Source organism: Homalodisca vitripennis, chromosome 3 (assembly GCF_021130785.1).
Source record: "Homalodisca vitripennis isolate AUS2020 chromosome 3, UT_GWSS_2.1, whole genome shotgun sequence".
Lineage (NCBI taxonomy): Eukaryota > Metazoa > Arthropoda > Insecta > Hemiptera > Cicadellidae > Homalodisca > Homalodisca vitripennis.
In genome coordinates, this window is record NC_060209.1 from 16639328 (window position 1) to 16662737 (window position 23410).

Here is a 23410-nt window from a genome sequence, read left to right on the forward strand (position 1 = left end):
ATTAGAGACATAATTATAATATTTGTAATAGCTTTTATGACAGTAAAATGTAAAATTGGACTGAAAATAGCTGTTCTGGTAGTTGTTTAGAACTGTTATCAGTTGCAACTCCGTTGTTAAATTTTACGGTCTGTTTTGTGTTTTGAAAATTATTAAAACTATCAAATCATCCGCCCTATACCCATTTACTGACAGATTTGTGAAGTTACGGTGCTGTGCTAAGATTGTAGGCAAAGTGCGTAAGAGGGTCAGACCTTTAAAGATGGCTGCAACAAAATCCATGTGACATGCTCTCAGGGTGATTTGTATAACCCGATGCTTGAAAAAATTACTTTCTCAAACGAATTCCTTTAAGTTTTTTGGTCAGTGGTGGGCAAAATTGTCTCTGAAAACTTTAACTTAAAGAAACTATACTTTCTTTGGATTTCTAAACTTTTAACAGAGTTTCATGAAAACAAAGGATTATTCAGTGAATGTTTTGACACATAAGGAGGAAGGGATTGGATGGCATTTATAGTAAGGATAACATAGCTATTTGATTGAATTGGTTTAATCCTTCCACTTAGTGCGGCACCTGGAATATGATGCTGTCTCAGACTAGATTCTGAAATCTGGAGTCCTGTTTGTCAGAAGAGATCCAAAAAAAGGAAAAGTTAAAAAAAAATGCTGCATTTTTTGACATCAGATACACCTAGATTTCACGTTCAGGTGTAATCTAGATGAAAAGGTGTTCTCATTTTCTAATCAAGGGCTCAGTTGTGTGCAAACAAAGTTTTAAAAACAATCTTAAAGCATGGTGGAGCAACTGAGTTTTCGTTTTCATCTTGAGAAAGATCGTAGCTGGAGGTGAAATATGGATTTCTCATTTCACATCCCTTGCAATCAAAAAGGTAAAGGTCAAGACCAATAGTAGACTCTGCCCAAGCGCAAAGTAATGAAAATAAATTTAATTTCTTAAATTACCTTTGCTTTCAAAGAGCCCTTCCTTTAAAAATTTCCTTTGTGTATAAAATATAATATTGATCAGATATTAATTTTATTGTATTTTTATTAGCTTAAAACTGATGCTATTGTTTGAAAAATATAAAATGTAAAGTGTTATCTATATTAAAACTTGTATTTAATTTTAACATTTGGCAGGGTCCTAGAATTTGTTTTGTAATATAAGTGAAATTTTAAATTTTTAACTGAAAAAGGACACCATTTGTTTAAAATTTAAGTTTTCGTTTTTCCTGGTCCTATTACAGTATTAATCAATTAGTTAACATAATTTTAATCACATATTTTGGAAGATCAAAAACATCTGAAGTTGGTTCAGATAAAAATATGTAGCAGTTTTCTTTAACTAATCACACATAGTCTGTCAATTTAAAAATAAATTTAAATTTAATAATGGATATTCAGTTTATTAGGCCAAACTTTCACCACAATCGAGTTGTTGTCATTACAGGATTGCTAAGTAAACATGCTAAGATTCTTATTTCTGCATTGTCAGTACAAAACTTTTTCATGAAACTTTAACATGGTTAAAATCAGACAGAGCTACTAGGAATTCAACAATATCATTAAATTGCAACATATATTCAATTAGATGATTAAATATGTAAACATCATGTGTATTTTAGATTATTTATGTTGGTAGTAAAGTTTCCAAAGTTTTTACTGTGTTCATAATAAATTAATTGTATCTGTTTTAGGGCAACTGATCCAAAGCCATCAAAACCAAAATGAAGCAACTCCCAAAATGAAGAAAGTTTCTATGGTAACTGTGATAGTAAAATTAGGTTGAAATAAGTTATGACGCAACAAAGTATTTATTTTTAATAGATACGTAAGATTTTATATTTATTGATTCAAAGACTTGTAATGTAAATGACAGCCTTAGAGTTAGTGCCATAGCAGGGTCTTACTTAGGATTGCATCTCTAATGTACACGAAATAGTGTGTAATCCTCACAAGCTGTTACTACACAAGTACAGTATCGATGTAAACAATTTACATAAATTAAGGTAAACAACATTTATTTTTTATTGTCTTCTTGCAGTGACTTTAAATTAGTGGATTTGAATGTATGAAACTGTTTCGTCTAATCCGCATTCCAGATTTGTTAGATAACCTTATTATGGATTTTACCAGAAAATAACATGAACTTCTTTGATTCACTTATAATTTTCTCAAATAACAAGTGCAATCTTAATTTGTGTTAATTTAAGATTGTACTGTCGAATATAATCCAAATGCATATTATAAACATATTATACATGATTTGTTATTCTAATTAAATAAAACTATATAATTATTTTATTTTTATGTAACCATGTACTCATAATATTTAAAAACTATTTAAATACCACACTGTTTAAACTGGTTCTGATTTTTCTTATTCTTTAATCCGCAATTTGACAAACAATAATAATTTCAAGTTAGAACTCATGACATAGATGTTTACAATGTTATTATTATGTTTACTTAACTTTCTAATTCTTAAGTACTGTGTTAGTGTGAATTAATATATTTTGTCAAAATTTTGAGAACTTCATAATTTGAGAAGTGCATAGTAGATAGTTTTTCCGCAGTCACTTCAAATTGCCTAACATTTTTTCCAAATTTTCCACAATTTTAATACAGTAATTTTCAGAGTCTTATTGGTTTTATTTAAAATCGTATATAATTTCAATTTTTTCGATTCATTATAAATAATTACATCCAAATTAAACAAAAACAACCAATCGTCTACGTCTGATGTTTGTTATTGACGATAGATGTTTTGAAAGAAGACAAATAACAATGGCAAATGTCCAAACTCCTTTTATTCTTTCAAAGATGTAAAAGACTTCTACATATGCCGCTATTTCTCTGCCTCGTATAGATTTAGAAAGTAAAAACTGGAAGGAGAACTAGATAAACTAGAGAAAGCCTATATAAGATGTTTCTTGGAGCCTTGTTTTTTTAATATTATTGTGTTTTTTATACAAATTGTTAACTCATGACATTTTCTCCACTTTCTCTTCACTGCTAAATTGAAATAGATTTTTTGAACCTAAACAACCCCTTCTGTATTTATTTATTTATTTATTTATTTATTTATTTATTTCAACGGGAGAAACCCAATACATCAAAAAATATACAATGAAAAATTTACAAGTGGTGGCTAACATGCATAAACTAATGAATGACTAGGAGCTACGTATTACTAACAAACAAGCACATAATTAATTGATATTAAAACAAACATCCGTAAGTTACCAGTCAACAACAAATGAAAAATAAAATATTTAGAAGAAAAAAAAGATAACAGAATTAATATCTATGAAAGGATAACAATTTATATAAAAATCTGAAGTTATAGAAAACGAATAATAAATACATTTCCAAAGAATCAAAGCAGCGCATCTACATATATACATAGCCTACACACACACACACACACACACACACACACACACACACACACACACACACACACACACACACACACACACACACACATATTGATAATAAATAATAATAACAATAATAATATCTATAACAAATGTCGCTAATAATATATAATTCAACAAAAATCAATAACCATAAATGACGCTTGCAATTTCTATAATACCAAGACATTTACAGTTTTCTTCTTGACCACAGTGACACTATCAGCGAAGAAGTCCACGTGAGGAGATACTATGTTTCCAAGACGTTGGATACGTATGAGGGTACTATTGGCTTCATAGTTCGAACCAACGTGACGTCTGCCGAATAGTTCTGAAGATCTCGTACCCATTGGACAGCGAAAGAAAACTCCTCTCAAGATCTCTGGACAAACAATGCCGCCAGTGATAAGTTTGTGCAGAAACATAACCCCCTGGATACTCCTTCTGGTTTCCAGGGAACAAAGTCCCAATTTTTCCTCGATAAGCCGCAGCGGTACGTCTCTGTAGGCGAATCCCAGCCTACAACCAAATAGACGGATGAATTTGTCTTGTATAGATTGAATCTGGCGCACCAAAGTTACTTGATGAGGAGACCACATGACACAACTATACTCAAGTAGAGGTCGAACTAGTGTGCAGTATAGCGTCCCGAGTACAGTAGGATCATGAAAGTCTCTGGAAGAGCGAGTTATGAAACCAAGTGCCTTAGCAGCTCTGGCACAAATGTTGTTAATATGTTCGTGGGGGGTTAAGTCTTCACTCAGAACTATGCCAAGATCTCGGACAATGTTGCTTCTTGATAATAGGGCACCGTCAAGCGTATAATTGAAATATATGGGAGACTTGGTTCGATGAAATGTGATACAAGAGCTTTTATTTATATTAAGCGTCATATTATTTTGACGACACCAACTCTTGACTGCATCCAGGCCACACTGAAGATTCAAGCAATCGACTTCACTTTCTACAGAACTGTATAGTTTAATGTCGTCGGCGAAAAGAAGAGAGTCCACCTCAATGATGTCAACAATGTCATTGATGAAGATGTTAAATAAAAGGGGTCCCAAATGCGAGCCTTGAGGTACTCCAGATGTAACAACGAACTCAGAAGAAAGGGATCCAAAAGATTTTACCACAAGTCTTCGATTAGACAGATAACTGCCAATCCATTCAAGAAGGTAACCGACAACACCGTAAGCTTCCAATTTGGCCAAAAGATGGGAATGATTAACTCTGTCGAAGGCCTTCGAAAAGTCAAGATAGATGGCATCGAGTTGTTTGCGGTTGCTAAAGGCCTCAACAATTTTCGTTTCCAATACAATCAGATTAGTAGTTGTAGATTTTCCTCTGCAGAAACCATGTTGTTTTGGTGAGATGACATTAAGAAAGAGAGGGTTGAGTTTCTTCACAACGAGCTTTTCGAAAATCTTGACAACAGCTGACTGGATTACTATCGGACGATAGTTTGTAGCATCTTCCTTAGATCCACCTTTATGTATTGGTACGACATAGCTCAGCTTGAGGACGTCTGGAAAGATTCCATCATGGAGTGACTTATTGAAGAGAGCTTGCAGAGGGTTACAAAGCAGTACCCTACAGTATCGAAGGACACTCGATGGAATAAGATCAGGGCCGCATCCCTTGGTAACATCAAGTTCACCCAGGGCATCAAAAACCTCCGAGGTAGTGAAGGACAACTCACTAAGGCAGAAGGGAGTGTTGAATCTGTAACTGTTTCTAACGAGTGAAGGTGGCGAGAAAACAGAAGAAAAGTAGCTTGCGAATAAATCACACATCTGCTTGGCCTCAGTTTCCGATTGATCTCCATACTTAAGAGTAGAGGGGCACATATCAAGACGTTTGTTGTTCCTAGCAAAGTTCCAAAAAGCCTTCGGATCAGAGGTAATGCAACCTTGAACATACGTAATGTAGTCGTAGTAGCACACTCTTGACAAGTTACGACATTGAGTTCGGATTCTTGAAAACTCAGCGTATGATTGTTCATCGAGAGAATCCTTGTATTTCCGATGTAGTCTCTTCTTTTCAATTGTAAGGTTTGTAAGTTCGGTGGAGAACCAACATGGAAACCTGGAAGCACCAATTTTCTTGAGTGGAGTGTGTTTTGCAACGATTTCCCTCAGAACATCACAAAAATGTTCAAAAAGTATATTAACATCAAGAGTTTCATCTGGTAGAATAAGTTCCTCAGCTATCAGACTATTATATACTTCATGAAGACGACATTTGCCAAAGCTGGGCACATAGGTACACCTAGGTTTAGGATTAATATTATCAGTCTGAAGGACAATATTCAGGGCGGGATGCTGCACATCAACTGGGAGCAATGGAGATGACTCTTTTCTTACATGTAATTCGGTGGAGGCAAATACAAGATCAAGGAGAACTCCCCTAGAGTTCAATACATGGTTATTTTGCAATAGCCCAAACATGCCTGCCAAATCCTTGATAGCCCTGGCAGAGGCAGTAAGACCAGCAGAATCATCAAGATGCCAATCAATGCGAGGCATATTGAAGTCCCCAATGAGGACTGACTCCATGAAATTCACAGACTCAGTAGACATGACATCCTCAACTGCAAGACAATAATCATTATACACACCGAGGGGTTTACTTGGCGGTATATATACACAGTTCAACAGAAGCTTCATGTTACCATTCAACGTAATAGACAAAAATAGTGTTTCAAAAGGGCCATATGTTGGAGTAACAATTTGACGAGAGGAGAGGTCCTTGTCCACTGCCACTAGGACACCTCCACCACTGGATTTGTCACTGGACTCTGGAGATCTGTCACATCTGAATAAGTTATAATTAACAAAGCCAAGTTCGCAATCTTGAAAGTCTGGAGTTAGGTTAGTCTCAGTAAGCATTACTATATTATAAGTACATGTAGCTAACAATAATCTTAGATCATTTAACTTAGTCCTCAGTCCGTTCACATTTTGATAATAAATAGATATATTGGATTTCCCGTTGAGGTTTAATCGTTTTTTTTCGTTTGAACAATCTTAGGTGTGCCGTTAAAAAACTTGATGGTAAGCCCAATTTCACCCTTTCCAATGCGATCGTTTAACTCTGATCGCAAATCCGCCAGAAAACTACGCTCTGCAGGAGTCTTGTCAGAAGAGATGGACATTTCAGATAGTGAGGCATTAACCTTAACAATAACATCTCGCTTGAAATTTCTAAGGAGCTTGATTGCCTTTTCTTTGCTCACCAGGACAACTTTCAGGGGACGATGATTAGTGACTGTAGTTTTTCCCAGGCGGTGAAAAGTTACCAAATCTTCTTTTTCAAGATTACTGGCTGCCAAGATACTTTCAATCAGCGTCTTGTCATGGGTTTTCTTTGCCTGAACATCGCGACTGGGCGACTCTGGGACCTTAAAGAAAATTACATTTCTTGCTCTGAAACTGCGATCATTAATTTCCGCTATGACGTTCTCATAATTAGCCGGATTGGAGTTTGAGTTTGAACCAACTTTTTCGGTTTTTTGTTCGAGAGCAGAGATTTTAGCTTCAACTGTACTTAAACGAGGTTCAAAATCAGCAATCTGAGTAGACAGAGACGCAATATTCCTTTTTACCTCTTCAAATTCAGTTTTGAATTCGTCCTTGGTGGCCAGAGTCGAAAACTTCGCCAGCAGAGCGGCGACGTTTGCCGAAATCTCTAGTAAGGGATCTTGATTAAGAGGGTAGCAGTCGACTCTGTCGCAATTCCATTTTTTATTAACATCGTTGGCATATGCGGAATATTCTGTTTTATTCAACCCAACACATTCGGGATGAAACCACCGAGAACAATCACCGTCACATTGAATACCCCGATTGATAACCAACCTCTTACAGTGAGGGCAAACATCCTTATTAGTTGGTGCCATAAATGTGATACAAGTGTTGTTACAAATATATCAGACTATGTAGGATAGAAGTTCTTCCATATAGCACCAACCACACAATATAGATGAGATCGAGAAGGCCGTGGCTTTGATGCAAACGTGCGTGATCACTCACAAGCGAAATAATAAATCAAAGTCAAGCATGCAGAATAGATCAGTGAAATGTCCAACTTGATGTTAGGTTAGAAAGAGTATAGGCCAATTAATCTATTTGTAAATAATGGTTAAGAAAGTCTTATACATGCAAATGCTCATGCTCAATAATTCTCTAAAAAAAATGAACTCACTGTAAAATATCTTATTATTACATACGATAACTCACCAAGTTTGTAAAGAGTAAGTAATACTCTTATGGGCTGTATTGTCGTTTTATCAGCCCATAACAATGATTTTGTAATCTGTGTTCTTCAACCAGATTAGCCAGAATTAATTATTTAAAATCAAAACTTAAGTTTATTGGTCTGGAAGTGTTCAAGTTGCTTAGACATGCAGAAGCCTCACAGAAAAATCTCACTTTCACACATAAGGTGCTTGGTAGTTCCCTGAATTAAATTCAGGAACTCATTTTAATACTTATTAAGCGAGGGCCTGGCAGTTGTAGTTGTAAAAAATGATGCCACTTTATAGTATAAATATTAATTCAACGTAGAACTGAAAAAATAGTATCTAGATATGACTGATAAGAGAGTTGCTCGTACAAAATGTTGTATTAATCTTTTTCCACGCACTTATAAATAGTTTAAGTTTAATTCATGGTATTGATTTTTGTTCTTTTTTGTCAGTTGTCTAATTTTGCCAAAGAACTCTTGTTATTGCTGAATTTGATTTATTTTGTCATAAATTAGATATATAGTATGTGATGAAGATTAATAATTGACTATACGAGTATTGAAAAAATAATAATTTTTTCTTCAAATTACAGGTTAGTTCTGATCTTGTGTAGTCAATTGTAGGTACTACAATCTTATAACAACAGGTTCCAGTTATTTTCTTACACAAACTTTGTAACACTCATACAACTAGAAAATGCTTGTCTTTGTCTTTGGTACATATCACAATTTTAGAACTCAAATATAGTGTATTATTTTTTTTATATAAGGAAAAATATCTGGAAGCTGTTGTGCTCAGAATGTAGTTCTACAATTAACTACACTTAAGATACAAAAAACTAACCGATAACTTGAAAACAAAATATAAATTTATTTATACAATTTATTACAACTATTTAATACATTAAAAGGTCTTGATGAACAAAGCAAAGTATATCATGATGATCAAATGCCAAACAACAAAAATAATTGGAATTCCAAGGTGCTGAAATGCCTTAATTAAAAATTAGCGTGCTAATTGTTAATGATAACTACACAGTATGAGAATACAAACAAAAGCGGAGTCAAAACAGCGTATTGCAAGAAATCCAAGATCCTTGTTATTTAAGTTTTTGCAGCACAACACAAAACGTAAATTGTTTTTTCTAGAGTAAATATACCTCAACGTAGCTTCACTTTGTAGCATGCCTCATGTACATGCAAATTACATATCTATGACTGTGTCAACTAAACTTGTAAAAAGCAGTGGAGCAAAACAAATATAAAGTCATAAAGAAAGTCAAATAAAGCATCTCTTATGTTTGGACATATTTATTTATTTTATACACCCAAAGCATATGCAATCTAAAGGATATGGATTCAATACCGAAGTATCAGAAAAATGTTTGGGGGGAATTAAGAAGAATTTTTTACTTACTTTCTGTTCAATAAAACTACATGAATTACCCAAAAAAATTGTATGTACAAAAGATGTGTTGTCTTAAAATAATTACAATTTTGTTTTTAATAATATTATTTAGGTTCTTTGTTAATTTTTAAAAAATGTGAAGATTAGAAGTTTGTGCACACAATATTTAATTTTGAGTACATTTAATAGTGAAAACCCCATTTGTAGTGCAGTTGTCATTTTATTGAAATGTTTTAAACTAATTAGTACTAATAAGATGACATGTACATGTCCAATAGAATGATGTGAGGTTTCATATAATTCAGCTAGATTATTTATTTTTATTATACTACATTGTGTAAAAAAAAATCAGATCTGATAAGGTGTATTATGCCTTATCAATATAAGCTGACATATTTAATATTTATCTTCTTAACTATTACAAGAGTATATGAAGTTTTTTATTAAAACATTTTTACGCTCAGTTTTTGTTAAATCTATTTCATTGTTCAAAAAAAGGTTTCTTTATATAGTTTTATAGTATTATTTTTTATAATAAATACACATTATTGTCATTTACGAATTTTACGTATATAGTACGCTAAGATTTTAATCTTTTAAAAGGGAACTTTGGTGGAATTTTCTTTTTTTTTTACTAGTATCAATTAAGGGTAATTATATCTTTTTTTGCTTTGAACTATTGCGGGCAGCGAGGTGGCAAAGTTAGAGATTAATTTGATATTCAAAATGTTTAATTGGTATTAGTTTTAACTGTTGATTTTAATAGTGACATTTATGTGATGATTTCCTATGAACAAGTGTTCTTAACCTTTTCAGTGCCATATAAAAATATGATCTGTCATGACATTTGTTCGCTTCAAATATATGTGTATTTTAAAGTGCCAGATATAACATAAGGTGCTTTGCAGTACTTCACTAGAAAAAAGTTATAAATCAAGTTTTACTAATAATATTATAACATTAACAGGTTTGATGTCAGTGTTGTTAATTTTTTTTACAAATCTTATTCTATATACCAGGACCAAAAATTTCTTCCCAATAACTATTAATAAATTTAATGATTTTACCAAGCTTGCAAGGTTGAAAATCGTAAATTTTTTTGAGATATTATATACAAATTTATGTTAAGGGTATTTTTCTATTTATATGTTTAGTACCTTAAGCAATATTGTGTTGTACCTTTGTAAAATTGACATGTGATAACTAATAAAAGACAATGTAATAATTAAAACATTAACTCTGTGTGTCTTGTATGTAGCCATATCAAAGTGGTATGGAGATGGTTGTGTTGTTTTTTTTGTACTGTTTGTGATTTTCTGTACAGTCGTGTAAAATTTTGTTAATTTTAACTATTTGTAGTAAAGTGTGTATCAAAACCCCTTCCTATATTTGTAGTAAGTATATATTTTGTTGTAACAAATTGATTCAGTGTTGATTAAACAGGAATTTGATTTTCCAAAAATAGAAAAAGAACTACCAACCAGAGTACGTAATCTAAACGTATTATCTAAATAAATATATTTATATACTATATACAGACATTTATATAGTGTATGCAGTACTTTGCCTTGCATAATATTGTATATTAAACAGCCAAATTTAATCATAGTTTATACACTTTAATTGAAAATTGATTAACTTTGGTAAATTAAGTACAAACGGAACAAAATGTAATTTAAGCAGTTGTTGTTTTTTTTTATGTAATCTAAGAGTCAAACTTCGTAAAGTAAATGAAGATTGAAACAGCTATATTTTAAGAAATGACAGATTTTAGTTTTTAAAGGGAGTAAACAAGCTTGAAATGACTGTCTTACTTATATCTGTATTAAAGTATAGTTCACTGTAGGAATAAAAAATATAAGAGAAGCCTCTTAATTAATAATGATTGAGTGTATTTTGGACTTTGATATGTAATCAAATAAGGATATGGTTTTGTAAAAAAATAATTATTACAATATTTTTATTTGGATATGTAAATTTTTTAATGAAAATATTAAAATTTTGGTTTGTATTTACAGAAGAAATATTTAATGGCTGTACTTGTTACTGTCTTGATTTTAATCCCATAACAATTATAAAAAACATATTGCCGCTTTATTTTTGGTCCTGGAATCATGGGAAATTTATAGCTTTAAAGATATGATTACTATCCAGCCAAACACATTTTTAATAATTTCATTGAGTTTTTTACAATAAAAGCTCTAATTTTGTTGTACTTTATTATTTCAAGGTTACACTTCACAAGGAAAACTAAAAAAGTTACTAATTGAAAAAAAAAGGTTCATAACATAAAATACCAGGATTTCACTTAAATGGATGCAATATTAGGTCCATAGTTAATAAAATAAAACAAGGTAAGTTCTTTTTTCACATTAAAATTTTACCGCTACACATAATTTATAGGGAAATTATTTACAGTATCTGTATTCCTTATGAAATTGGGCATCTTTTGTACATTTTGGGTTTTCTTCAAAACAAAGTTCATTTATCTTGTGTGAAAAATTTTTTAAAGTTCATAATTATTATTTTGTTTAACAATCCTAATCTACATTTTCTGAGAAAATTAAAAAATGTACTATTAGAAGAAATATTGTATGTGTGGCGATTAAAAAAGCTTGCAAAGTGCTGAACATCCATTTTGAACATTAACATTGCACAGATTATAGGGTTGGAAATGTTTGAGGGTAATATTGTTCTTATGGGCTAAAACTCAAAGTCACTTTAGAACAGCCAGAGTACAATACAAATCCAAACTTTAATATTTGCAGTTTAAATTTCATATTTATTGCATCTGAAAAATAGCAAAAAACTATGTACTGTAAAAAAGTAATTTTAAAGATAAACATGTCTATCTTTAACATTTTTTTTAAGGCAATTTGATTCTATTCGATTTCAACTAACTGTGGAGTTAGTTTTTACTTTGCTAGAAATATAATGTAATGTGGCGCAAGTTTAATGTATTAAACTGAAAACAAATTGTTACATAATAACTTTAAATCTACTTTCTCCGAATTTTATGGTGTCTATAAGTCTGCCTCGCTCTGCTACACCAGTGATACAATGAGGCAAATTAAAAAATAGTAATCAAAATTGTTTTCTTTCATATTTTTTGAAAACATTGTATATTACATAACATAATGTTCCTACAATTAATTTTTTTTCTTCATTGTAACCAATGTCTTCCACCATTTGGATATCTTTACCAATAAATTGAGTGTTTTATAGAAATTTTGGAATTTCTAAGTCCTGTCATTGGTGCTAATCTATATATAGTTACTAATATGTCTGTGTTGTCCACTTTAATCGGATTTGTTATGTTGTTTACATTAATTTTATTTGTACTTAGAGCAATAAAAGAGTATTTATATTTATAGTGTGATTACTTATTTATAAAATCCTTTCAATAGAATTATGAATTGTGAATGAGTGGTCAGAACAGGTAATTAGAGATATGGACTTTTAAATCCTGATGGGCATTTTTCTAAAGCTGATTGATTTGTTAAATTATTTCAGCTATTGATTAAAGTAATCTCTTAGTAGTGTAAATATACGTAGATATAAAAAATTTGTAGTACTAAAAAATAAACCTATTAGTGTTATTTGTCAGGATCAAATGAAATCATGTTTATAAGTTTAGAAGCTCAATTTAACATTTTGAGTACTAATTTCATCATTTAAGAGGTTACAAAAACATGGTAGATTGTGAATTCCATCAATTGACAGGATTTTAGTTTTATCATTTTTATACACTCTGTGAAGCAATATTTTTTTAAATTTATTTATTCATCATCCTTTTTTATTCATTATTAAGCATTATACATGTAATAGATGTTACCAAAAATGTATAACATATAAATAATACATTGAATTATGTGTTGTAATAATTATTTACAATCTAAATTTTGAGAACATCATAACAAAACCATATGCAATACCTTTTACAACAATAACAATTTATAATGACTTAAGCCTTTAAACAGATAAAAACAGCATAACAATCTGACCATAAAATAACAATAAAATAAACAATAAGATACATAACAAGATAAAATAACATGAAAGGTTAAAACTAAAAGGTACATTAAAAATTAGTTAAATCAACAAGTTCATAACTTAATTTGAAAGAGAGATTTAATAGGTGATAGATAAAAAGTACTAAAACAAATAAATCAATACAATCCACAACAAGAATGCTTAAACAATACATGAACATTAAGAACAGTTATCAAATTACAATAAGTAGAATCAAGGAGTTAATTGTCCAAAAAGTTCAGGAATTCTTCAATAGAGTACACAGGATTCTTTAGCAGGAATTTTTGAAGTGAGTTCTTCAGTCTGTTTTTGGTCAGATTCTGGAGGTGGTCTGGAAGGAGGTTTTTTATCTTTTGGGCAATGTATTATGGTTTTTTCTCATGGAGGGTGTTTCCAGTAAGATTCTGGAGATGGTCTGGAAGGAGGTTTTTTATTTTTTGGCCAATGTATTATGGTTTTTTCTCATAGAGGGTGTTTCCAGTAAGATTCTGGAGATGGTCTGGAAGGAGGTTTTTTTATTTTTTGGCCAATGTATTATGGTTTTTTCTCATAGAGGGTGTTTCCAGTAAGATTCTGGAGATGGTCTGGAAGGAGGTTTTTTTATTTTTTGGCCAATGAATTATGGTTTTTTTTCTCGTAGAAGGTGTTTCCAGTCAGATTCTGGAGGTGGTCTGGAAGGAGGTTTTTTATCTTTTGGCCAATGTATGACGGTTTTTTCTCATAGAGGGTGTTTCCAGTAAGATTCTGGAGGTGGTCTGGAAGGAGGTTTTTTATCTTTTGGGCAATGTATTATGGTTTTTTCTCATAGAGGGTGTTTCCAGTAAGATTCTGGAGATGGTCTGGAAGGAGGTTTTTTATTTTTTGGCCAATGTATTATGGTTTTTTTTTTTCTTGTAGAGGGCTGTTCTATGTTGGGGTAAGATGAATCTGGAGGCATGGTGTGTGAGGTAGTTATGAAGGTCCATGTGAGTCTGCAGGTTTTTGTCTACGTATAAAATGGCTTCATGGATATAGAAGCAAGTAATGTGAGTATGCCTAGGCTCTGAGCTTTGCTGGGACTCCAGGTTCACTATGGTCCTTGCCTTCTTTTGTAGTACAAGTACTCTCTTGAGATTCCCTGAGGAGCCCCTCCAGATTGTAAGGCCATATCTAATATGAGATTTTATCAGAGTGTGATAGGCATTTTAGCCTCTTGGATTTGTCCCATGCAGGGATGATCCGTTTAAATAAGTTAAAATGAACTGTGTTTAGTTATTTCTATTTTAGTTTGCTGTGTCACCAACAGATAGTGTTGCTTGACTACAATGAATAGTGACACACTCTTTAGGAGTTATTTCAAACTACTTGGATTCTCATATGTAGACAAACATGGAATTACTACTAACTACACGGCTAAACAAATTATATTCCATTTTTATTTGCTGTAAATATTTTTTTAATATATATTTTTGTATAAGGAAAGGTTTATAATTACTACAAAAAAAACAGTGTGGAATGTACATTTTTTAGTAAGCATTAAGGTACATTTGAAACATCCCCTGTGAAGGGACTATTCCACTCAAGGGATCAGCTGTTTATATCAGCTGATGTTGAGAACTGTATTATTGGCTGACATGATACATATTTTTTTTTAGTATATAATAATAAAATTAATTTAAGATGCATAAATCATGGATGTACAAGGAAATCCTTCCTACACTGCACTAAATGCAAAGTACCGCTGTGCACTACAAGGTGAAAAATTGTTTTTTGGAATTCCACCAGCAATAAGTTTGTCAGTGAACTTTATCTTGTAAATGATCAATTGCTTTATAATATGTGATAGTTGTATGGTGTTTATCACAAAAACAGCAAAAAGCAAAAATAATGTAAAAATGGACAAGAATTTCTTTTTAATGTTTGTTTACGGTTTTTTTTTAACTTTTATTACTTATACAATATTTGTATAATAAAACAAATTTTACTTATTTTTATCCCGCCAATAACTAAACCCAAATTAATAAAAAATACAAACCCTGTACTCCCACAGTGGATTAGTCCCTTCCAAGGGACAATCCAGTCCCTTTGTAAACGGATTGGCAATATGAAGTATTTGTCTGTAGAAAATCCCCAGCAAATGTGGGTGGCAAACCACCAGTGATGGTGGATTTTAAATCCTTTGTAATATAATTGTAGACCGCCGCTGAGAAAGAATCTGTTTTTCTAAAAATGTTGTGAAATAAAACTTCATTCGCACCCAGCAAGGATCACTTCTGGCTGGTTTATACCTTCCAGTTGAACCTACCACTGGGCACAGCAAAAACCGATGTGTCACTTAAATCTGGGCAACCTTATGGATGTCCAGGAGCGGCACATCACTAACCAAGGTCGAGATTCTGGGGTGCAAGGGTAATTCGATAGGTCTAGTCTACTGCGGGAGATGACTGTTGAAGTTGGTGGGGTTTGTTCTCTAAGAGACAAAGGTTCTTGCCAGCTTAGACATAAAGGGTGTTGCCACCCCCTGCCTGCTTTGATTGGAGAGGCTGGTTTAGAGCTGACCTCCCCTTCTTTTGAGGATTAGTGCCCTAAATTCTTCCTCATGGATCTCAATAGGAGGCGGGCCCCCACATTCAACCCATCCTGAATATCCTGTCACTCTGGAAGAAGCGCAAAGGTCCTTATAGGACTAGGTGCAATTTTTAAGATTCTTGTTCTAAGAGAACAAATAGAAGCATTCTCATCTCTTCTCATGAAAAACATTTATTTAGTGAAATAAATTATAACGTAGAATTAACTCAATATGACATGAAAGTCTCAAGATGGCTCTACAAGATGTCCCAGAATGTTAAGTCTCTCAAGAAGTACAGGATCGTCCAAACCATACTGTAACAATAGTAAAAATGTTAAAAATTCTTTAATATTGTAAAATAATAAAGTTACACCTTGACGTTCTAATATTGATCCCATTTCTGGTGTTCTTTTAAGTTTTAAAACAAGAAATTTCAAAACTTAAAATTATTGTTGTACACTTTCAATATAACTGATTAAAATTGCAATTCTTTACAAAAATCCTCTACATTGATTCAATTAAATGTATAAATGTATGTTAATTACAATTGTACTTCAAGTAAATTGGGCCCCACAATTTTAATTCTTTTATCTGCGTTAGTCCTTTGGCATTATTGCAATTATTGGAAACATTTTTGGTTCATTTATTACATAGTTATACTTACCACCTTCACTGCGACACCACAGTCAATATATTAAACTATTATTCACTTCTACCACCAGAATACATAGTTAATACTATATATGATCGTCTGAAGAGATCCAAAAAAAGTCGACGACGAGAATAGAATAGCAAAAGTAGTCAAGAGAAGCGTCCATCTCAGTCAATATATTAAACTATAATAGATTCCTACCTGCCGAATACGTAGTTAAAAGTAAAAGCTATGTGTTAGTATTTAAAATTTATATTTTACTATCTATTTTGAATATTTTAATACCAAATATAACTGACCCGCAGAGCTTGACTCAGGCATCGATGGTAGATCTCAGGGCGTGCCATCAGCAGGTTCACCAGAGCCAAGTAGCCCCAGACTTGAGACAACCGGCAGTCCAACAGGTTGGCTTCACTCAATGCCAGTTCAGCATCATCCAAGTCATGGTTCTGTTGCCAATAACCAAGATTAGTAGATTGAAATTAGCAGACACTTTCAAGAACTGACTTAAGCATTGATTGTTGCTCACACAGATCTGGACCACATTAACTTACTCGTTGCCAGCTTGCATTGGTCCTGTAAACATTAGTAGCCACAAAACTGATAGTCCATTTAACAAGGCTTCAACATCACAAGTTCGAAGCTATTAAGTAAATTTCCTCCACTTTTCCAGGGGTTTTTGCTACCTAAACAAATTTGTTGCGGTTTACATTGTGTAAACACATCATACGATAGCATAACTATCAGCTTCAAGCCACAGTTTGGCGGAACATATATCTGCTGTCATGATGGGCCACTGCTTCTTTGTTATAGTCTTTGACTTTTTCACCTTAAAATCTATAAGGTTCTTCCTTAGGCCATGAGGAACCTATGTACCAAATTTTAAATCTCCAAGACCTTTTGAGCAAGAGTTATCAGCACAAATGGGTAGACAGACAGACAGTGATACGATTTCAATAATTCCCTGTTGGGTCTTTGATAAAGGTCTCACCTATACAGCTATATGAGCTAGTGTATATAAAAATGAATGTTTGTCTGTATGTCCTTTATAGAATCGTAAAACTATTTGACCGATCATTATACAAAATTGTATGTATATGTATTTTTCCACGGAGAAAGTTTATATGCTATGTCCATTGATGTAACTTGCCACCAGGCAGCACTGCAAAAATAAACGTTTTCAAAGTGCCTGCACATTATAAACTGCAATTACGGTACAGTTATGTATATTAAATAGCCAAAGACTATTTGAAGGCGTTAGGTTTTGATGTATATTTTTCTTTAAAATTTCTGGTTGAATTTAAAGCCTGAGTGTTAGACCACTTAATAATAAAATACATGTACGGGTACAATGGCTATAAACATAAACAAATTTTCTTAACCGTGGCAACAAGGCAAACTCTACATTGGCGTTGGAAATATAAATTAATTTGAACCAGAAGTGCACATACACGGACAAAGCTTACGAAAAGCATATGAAGCCGTGGGAAACAGCTAGTACATTATAAATTGACTACTCTCTAGATTATCAATCCAACCATTGAATAAACCCATCAGGTAAAGTCTTGTGGAAATCCTTTCATATAAGTGTTTGTGGGTTATTGATTATGTGGCAGCAAATTTTTCACTAATATAATAATTGTGATGTGTTTTGTAATACTATATAATATATCAACATCCAAATTATCAGTAAATGATGGTGAATATATTAAGAACATCTCGTCACTACTAAACACGTTATTTATGTCTCACCAAGAAGGCTGTAACACCAAGCCCAAGCCAAGAGAGAGGTGTTGGACTGTTGGAGCAGATATCCAGGTAGTAAGCATGGGCCTCTTGATGGTCACCTTCACTCAAGAAGATATTCCCTAGTCTGTAAATGAAATACTCTATCAACATGGGGATCGAAATGGTTTCTGTTGGTTTAAAAAAACAAGCTTTTAAGACACGTAACGTAGCTCTGGTAGGAAGAGTTGATTCAGTTAAATTTTTAGTTTAGCTCCATTTCACCTTCCTTTTATTGCAGCGTCTGGTATCTGACGCAGTCTCAGACCTAACATCTGGAATGGAGTCATTTTTGTCTGAAGAGATAAAAAAAAGTATTACATTTTGAGCTTCTTCATCGTCGACTTTTTTTATCTCTTCAGACAAACATGACTCCAGATTCCAGGAATCCAGTCTGAGACAGCATCAGATACCAGATGCTGCAATAAAAGGAAGGTTAAACTGCAGCTAAAATCAAAGCTTTTAAGGTTAAGATTTTTTAATATTATAATTACTTAAGTAATTTTGTAGCATATCAATCTTAGACATTATTATAGCACGTGTAAATATCCTGAGCCTGAATATCCACATGCAGCAGTTTAATATAAATCAACCACTGACTGACTGCCAAATGTAGTCTAATAAATAATATCAGAGAACTGAAAAAAAGATTTTCCATTTGTTGTACAAATATAAAATTCAGTCGTGTATATTAGACATTACTACTAAATAATATCTTCTTGACCATTCAAACATTTGAACACCTTAAGAATATGTCCTTTTAATCCCATAAAAGATTGATTTTAAGGCACAATCTTATCATTTTTCCACAGCATTATCTAGAATATTAGTAAAATCTTCCTGATGCAGATTTAGTGTAAGTAGGAATTATTATTGTGGGATGTGGTTTGGTGGTGCTGTTGGATTGTTTCCATCCATCTAATAGTAATATGGTGGTTAAGCGGTGCCTAAACTGTATAGAGGTGTGTGTGTGTGTGCGCGCGCCGTGCGTGCGTGTGTGTATATATGTATATACAATTTTTACAATAATGTATTTTGTACTACTTAAACAGATCTTTGGTAAAATCTTTATGTTAAACTATGGTACACAATTACAATTATGATTACAATTAAGAACAATTAAGTACAATTAAGAAAAGGACTGATTGATGGACTCTTCCCCTTACACAGACCTATAGTCTATATGGGGAATTATTCATTTAAATTATGGAAGTGTATATGTTATTGTTTTGTGTGTATGAATAAAAAGATTTTGATTTTGATTTTTTTTTTGAGATAGAGATTAAAGTTAATATAGACATGTTTACAGAAATGAGGATTTCTAACAAAATTATTTTGTTACTTCTTTTTGAATAGTGCAAAGTCAAATCCATCCACAATGAAATATAAAAAAGTTTTTTCTTTCGTTTTCTTTCCATACTATCCAAAATGGCATCAGAATTTAATTTTAATGAGAATTTCCGTACTTCAATTGTTTGTGTTAAATTATTTTCTTAATATAGCTATTTATAATATAAATAAATAAATATCAATTATTTAGCCCCTATCATTTTATTTAAAAAAGTTATAAACTTGCCAAACAGTTTCATTAAAATCTGCAAAGTAGTTTTTCCAGGAAAAAGTTATTCAAAGTAAAAAAACATTTTTCGTTCCAGAAATAATTTTAAACCATACTTTAGACCGGATGTTGCTATGTTTAAAGTGTTCAATATCGGTTTTAAATTAGCAATATACATTTCCAAAATTCTAGGTGTGTAAATAATTTTCATAAAATCTGTAGAACCTTTCCTTGCTTAAAAGCAGACATCATCTTTGTTCTGTAATTTAAAGCAAGTTTTGAGTCTCCATCGTTATTAGAACAAAAACTTTATAACACACTTGCATAAAACCTTCTCTAAAACTCCTTAACGGCAGAAAAATAGATCAGAATCTAATGCCTTTTTCTCCAGTGAAAAGAGATTAAAACTTTTTAGTATGAATGTTTCCAAATCCGGCCTTATTGTACATCTTAAACTTGACTGGAATAAAAAATAATGGTTAGCTTTCGCCAGACTATTTTGCACTACAACTGATCATTTTTAACTCATTTTTTTGAGACACACCGTAGGTCATATTTGGTTAAAATCAATAGGATCATTTGATATCTGAAAATTAATGCGCACATACAGGTTGAGAGATTTCATACGGAGCTCGGCCCGACGATGCGCAGTAGCCTATGTTTAATATTATGTATACAGTATGGGGATAAAAGTAAAAAAACTTTATTTTTCAAAATGAAAAAATTATTGTTACGAAACAATTCAGGAGAAAAAAAATATTCCAACTCACATTTAGTAGTTTTCTCTAGTCAAAATAGTGGACTACCTTAATTTAACCAGATGATGGTTTTTCATCAGTGATCTCACATAAGTTGAATGCAAACTGGAAGGCTTCTTTCGCTTCAGTAAAGAACTTCAGTTTGTATAAGTTGTGGCCTTTCAGAAACCACAGACGATCTTCCTGTGTACAAAAACACTATAAAAGTAAAAATTTAGGAACAAATTATGGAAGTAGATCAATACATGGGACTATTAGTCATGTGGATGTAAACAATTCAGTGATGGAATATTAACATGTTGACTGCGGCAGACACTTACCTACATTGAACATCGTAAAAGTTGCTTAGACTATCAAGTATAGAGACAGTGAAGATGTTAAGAGGCAGTTTTGAGAAGAAAAGTAAAGAACTAAAAAGACAACAAATTTTCTGCAATTATAAAAATATCAAAAAACTTCCACTTCCCTAACATGTTACATTTGTTACATTTTCCCTCTTCCCTTTATTTTTTAACTTTACTAAACCAAAAGTTTCAATGGTTTTGTGAAAGGATTATAAGGTACATCACATAGAGGGTGTATATTAAATCCTGATACGCCTGGATATATTTCAAACGGATTCGAGATATCGGATTGTAAAATCTTCACCATACAATATTACAAATTTGGACTTTTTAAAGGGGAGTAGAGGAGGGGTCACTTTAAATTTTCAAAATCACAACCCCTATCTTGTGGACATGTCATTTATTTGAAAGTTAAATTTAAAAAAAAAACACAACTTGAAACAAAACATCTCTACGGTGATTCTAGAAAAAGTTATGGGTAAAACAACCCCTCACACCTAAGGGTACATATATTAAGTCCTGATACACCTGGATATATTCCAAACAGAGATATCAATGTACAACCTACACCATACTTACTTTTTTTGTTTTTTTTAGGGTAAAATATTTCTATTTCTAGCAAAATTTCTGGGCAAACAACACAACAATTTCAAAGTGATCTCTGTTTTCCCCCTTTAAAAAAGAGGGGGGAGAATATTTTTATCCTCCATAAGGTGCAAAAAATATTTTAAATGATATGGTGAAGATTTTTCATTGATGTCTCAATTCCGTTTGGAATATATCCAGGTGTATCAGGACTAATTTACACCCTGTATAACGAGTTTTATCAGATCTGCTCCTTGAGGATATAAAATTTGGTTCTACAGGGTGTTCATAGCTGATTTATGGTCATTGTCAGGAAGAGAGTTTATTCAACATTGAAATTATACAGGAGAGAATCACTTCTACTTTTAATTAAAAACAATCATATTTGATGCAAAAATCTAATATACAACACCACACCTCCCAGTCTATCTTGAGGGCCTCCTCAATGTGGTTGAGGCTGTCTCTGTATCTGCCCTGGTAGTAGTGGCATACTGCCAAGTAGTACAGGTAAACCAATTTCCCCCCCCCACCCCCCCCCCCCCCCACCCCCCCCCCCCCCCACCCCCCCCCCCCCCCACCCCCCCCCCCCCCCACCCCCCCCCCCCCCCACCCCCCCCCAAGCTGAGCCTGTTTCATCGTCTTCACAAACTCTATATTCCAGCCTTATACAAACGTTGATCCAAATCAATAGCAAACAAATTCTAAACTAATCAATTCAAATTTAATTGAAAGAAAACAAACACTGAAGCAAATACACTTTGAATAGTTTGTATGCAATAACAGCTGTTACTGTAGCATGTCAGCAGATCAGTTTCAATTAAATTTTACTATCATAGACCTACAACTTCAATGAAAAGTATGATGAAGTTTTTGTGTAAAAATAAAAGTTTGATAAAAGTTGTTAGAAAGCAAAATATAAAAACAAAGTATAATAATCTAATATTAACAAAAACAAAATTATGATTTAAAATTTATATTATTGTAGACTCAAAAAAACGCTGATATGGTATTATAAATCAGGCGTTTTGGTGGTTACTAATTATTTTTTTTCAATTTTCTAAAAAGAAAAAATAAATTTAATGCTTTATAAACAAGAAAACCAAATTAGTGTGTAAATGAGAGAAAAATAGTGAACAACAACAATGTTAATAGAAACGCACCATCTGAAACCACCAGTGGTTGGCCTTGGTTTCGCCAGACCGACTCCCCACGTCTTGCCACAACCACAAACAGGTGTAATTTGCCGGAACCGGATCCAAGTGCCAGGCTCAATCAAACCATCCCAACCCACACCCTGAAGGTCGATAGTCCCGCTGGGGGCACACAACATCTTATATAAAAATAAAAATTAAAAAATGATAGAAAACAGTCCCAGGTGAATTTGTCCGCTAGAGGCTAACCTCGGTTTCTACACAGGCTTCTTTACTTCTCACCACAAATGCGGGCCAAATAACCACAAATAGGTGTAATTCGGGGCTGCCAGACTTGGCACGATTAAGCTTAATCGCCTCATCTCAACCTCATCCTGCAGGTTGATGATCTCCTCAGGACACATCTTGATGACGGGAGGGGTGGGGAGGGGAGGGGAGGACTTGTAGTCAACAAATCTAAACCAGTTGTCGGTGATTTGAAATTTTAAAACATGAACAGGTATGGACAATTATGAAGCAACGTATATTTTCAACGTATAAAAATGACAAATTGTTGAACCGTTTTTAGCAAGACCTAACATGTGTTTATTCCTTTGTGTATATTTTATTGTTTTTTAAAAAATATTTTTTGTGTTAGTTATTTGCCCATGTAGTTATTTTCCATATTTTGTGTGTATAACATTAAAATTTATTATACAATTCATTTAATTTTATTTCAATTATATACTTAAAAATACTAGTGTTTGTGTAATAGGCATATAAAAATGTTTTATTTTTTACGCGTATATGTATGTATGTACGCGTAGGTGCGTGTTTGTTGCATGTGTATGTTGGAAATACGCTGTAAGCATATGGGTTATGTTTGGACAAGTATATTATGATTGTATGTACTTTGGTTCGTACAAGTATGTATTAGGAAAGA

The 23410-nt window shown here is 32.7% G+C and overlaps 2 protein-coding genes across 2 annotated transcripts in view; one reads left to right on the top strand and one right to left on the bottom strand.

Annotated features, from left to right (window-relative positions):
- Positions 1-23410, top strand: part of LOC124356640 (DNA repair protein XRCC2-like) — a 183090-nt gene that overhangs the window by 83266 nt on the left and 76414 nt on the right. The window lies entirely within an intron of this gene.
- Positions 15826-18206, bottom strand: LOC124358096 (cilia- and flagella-associated protein 70-like). The gene is made up of 3 exons (XM_046810390.1): positions 18060-18206; positions 16607-16756; positions 15826-15969 (listed from the first exon to the last, which is right to left on the bottom strand). The coding sequence occupies exons 1-3, from the start codon at positions 18204-18206 to the stop codon at positions 15901-15903; spliced, it is 366 nt and encodes a 121-aa protein (XP_046666346.1). The 3' UTR covers positions 15826-15900.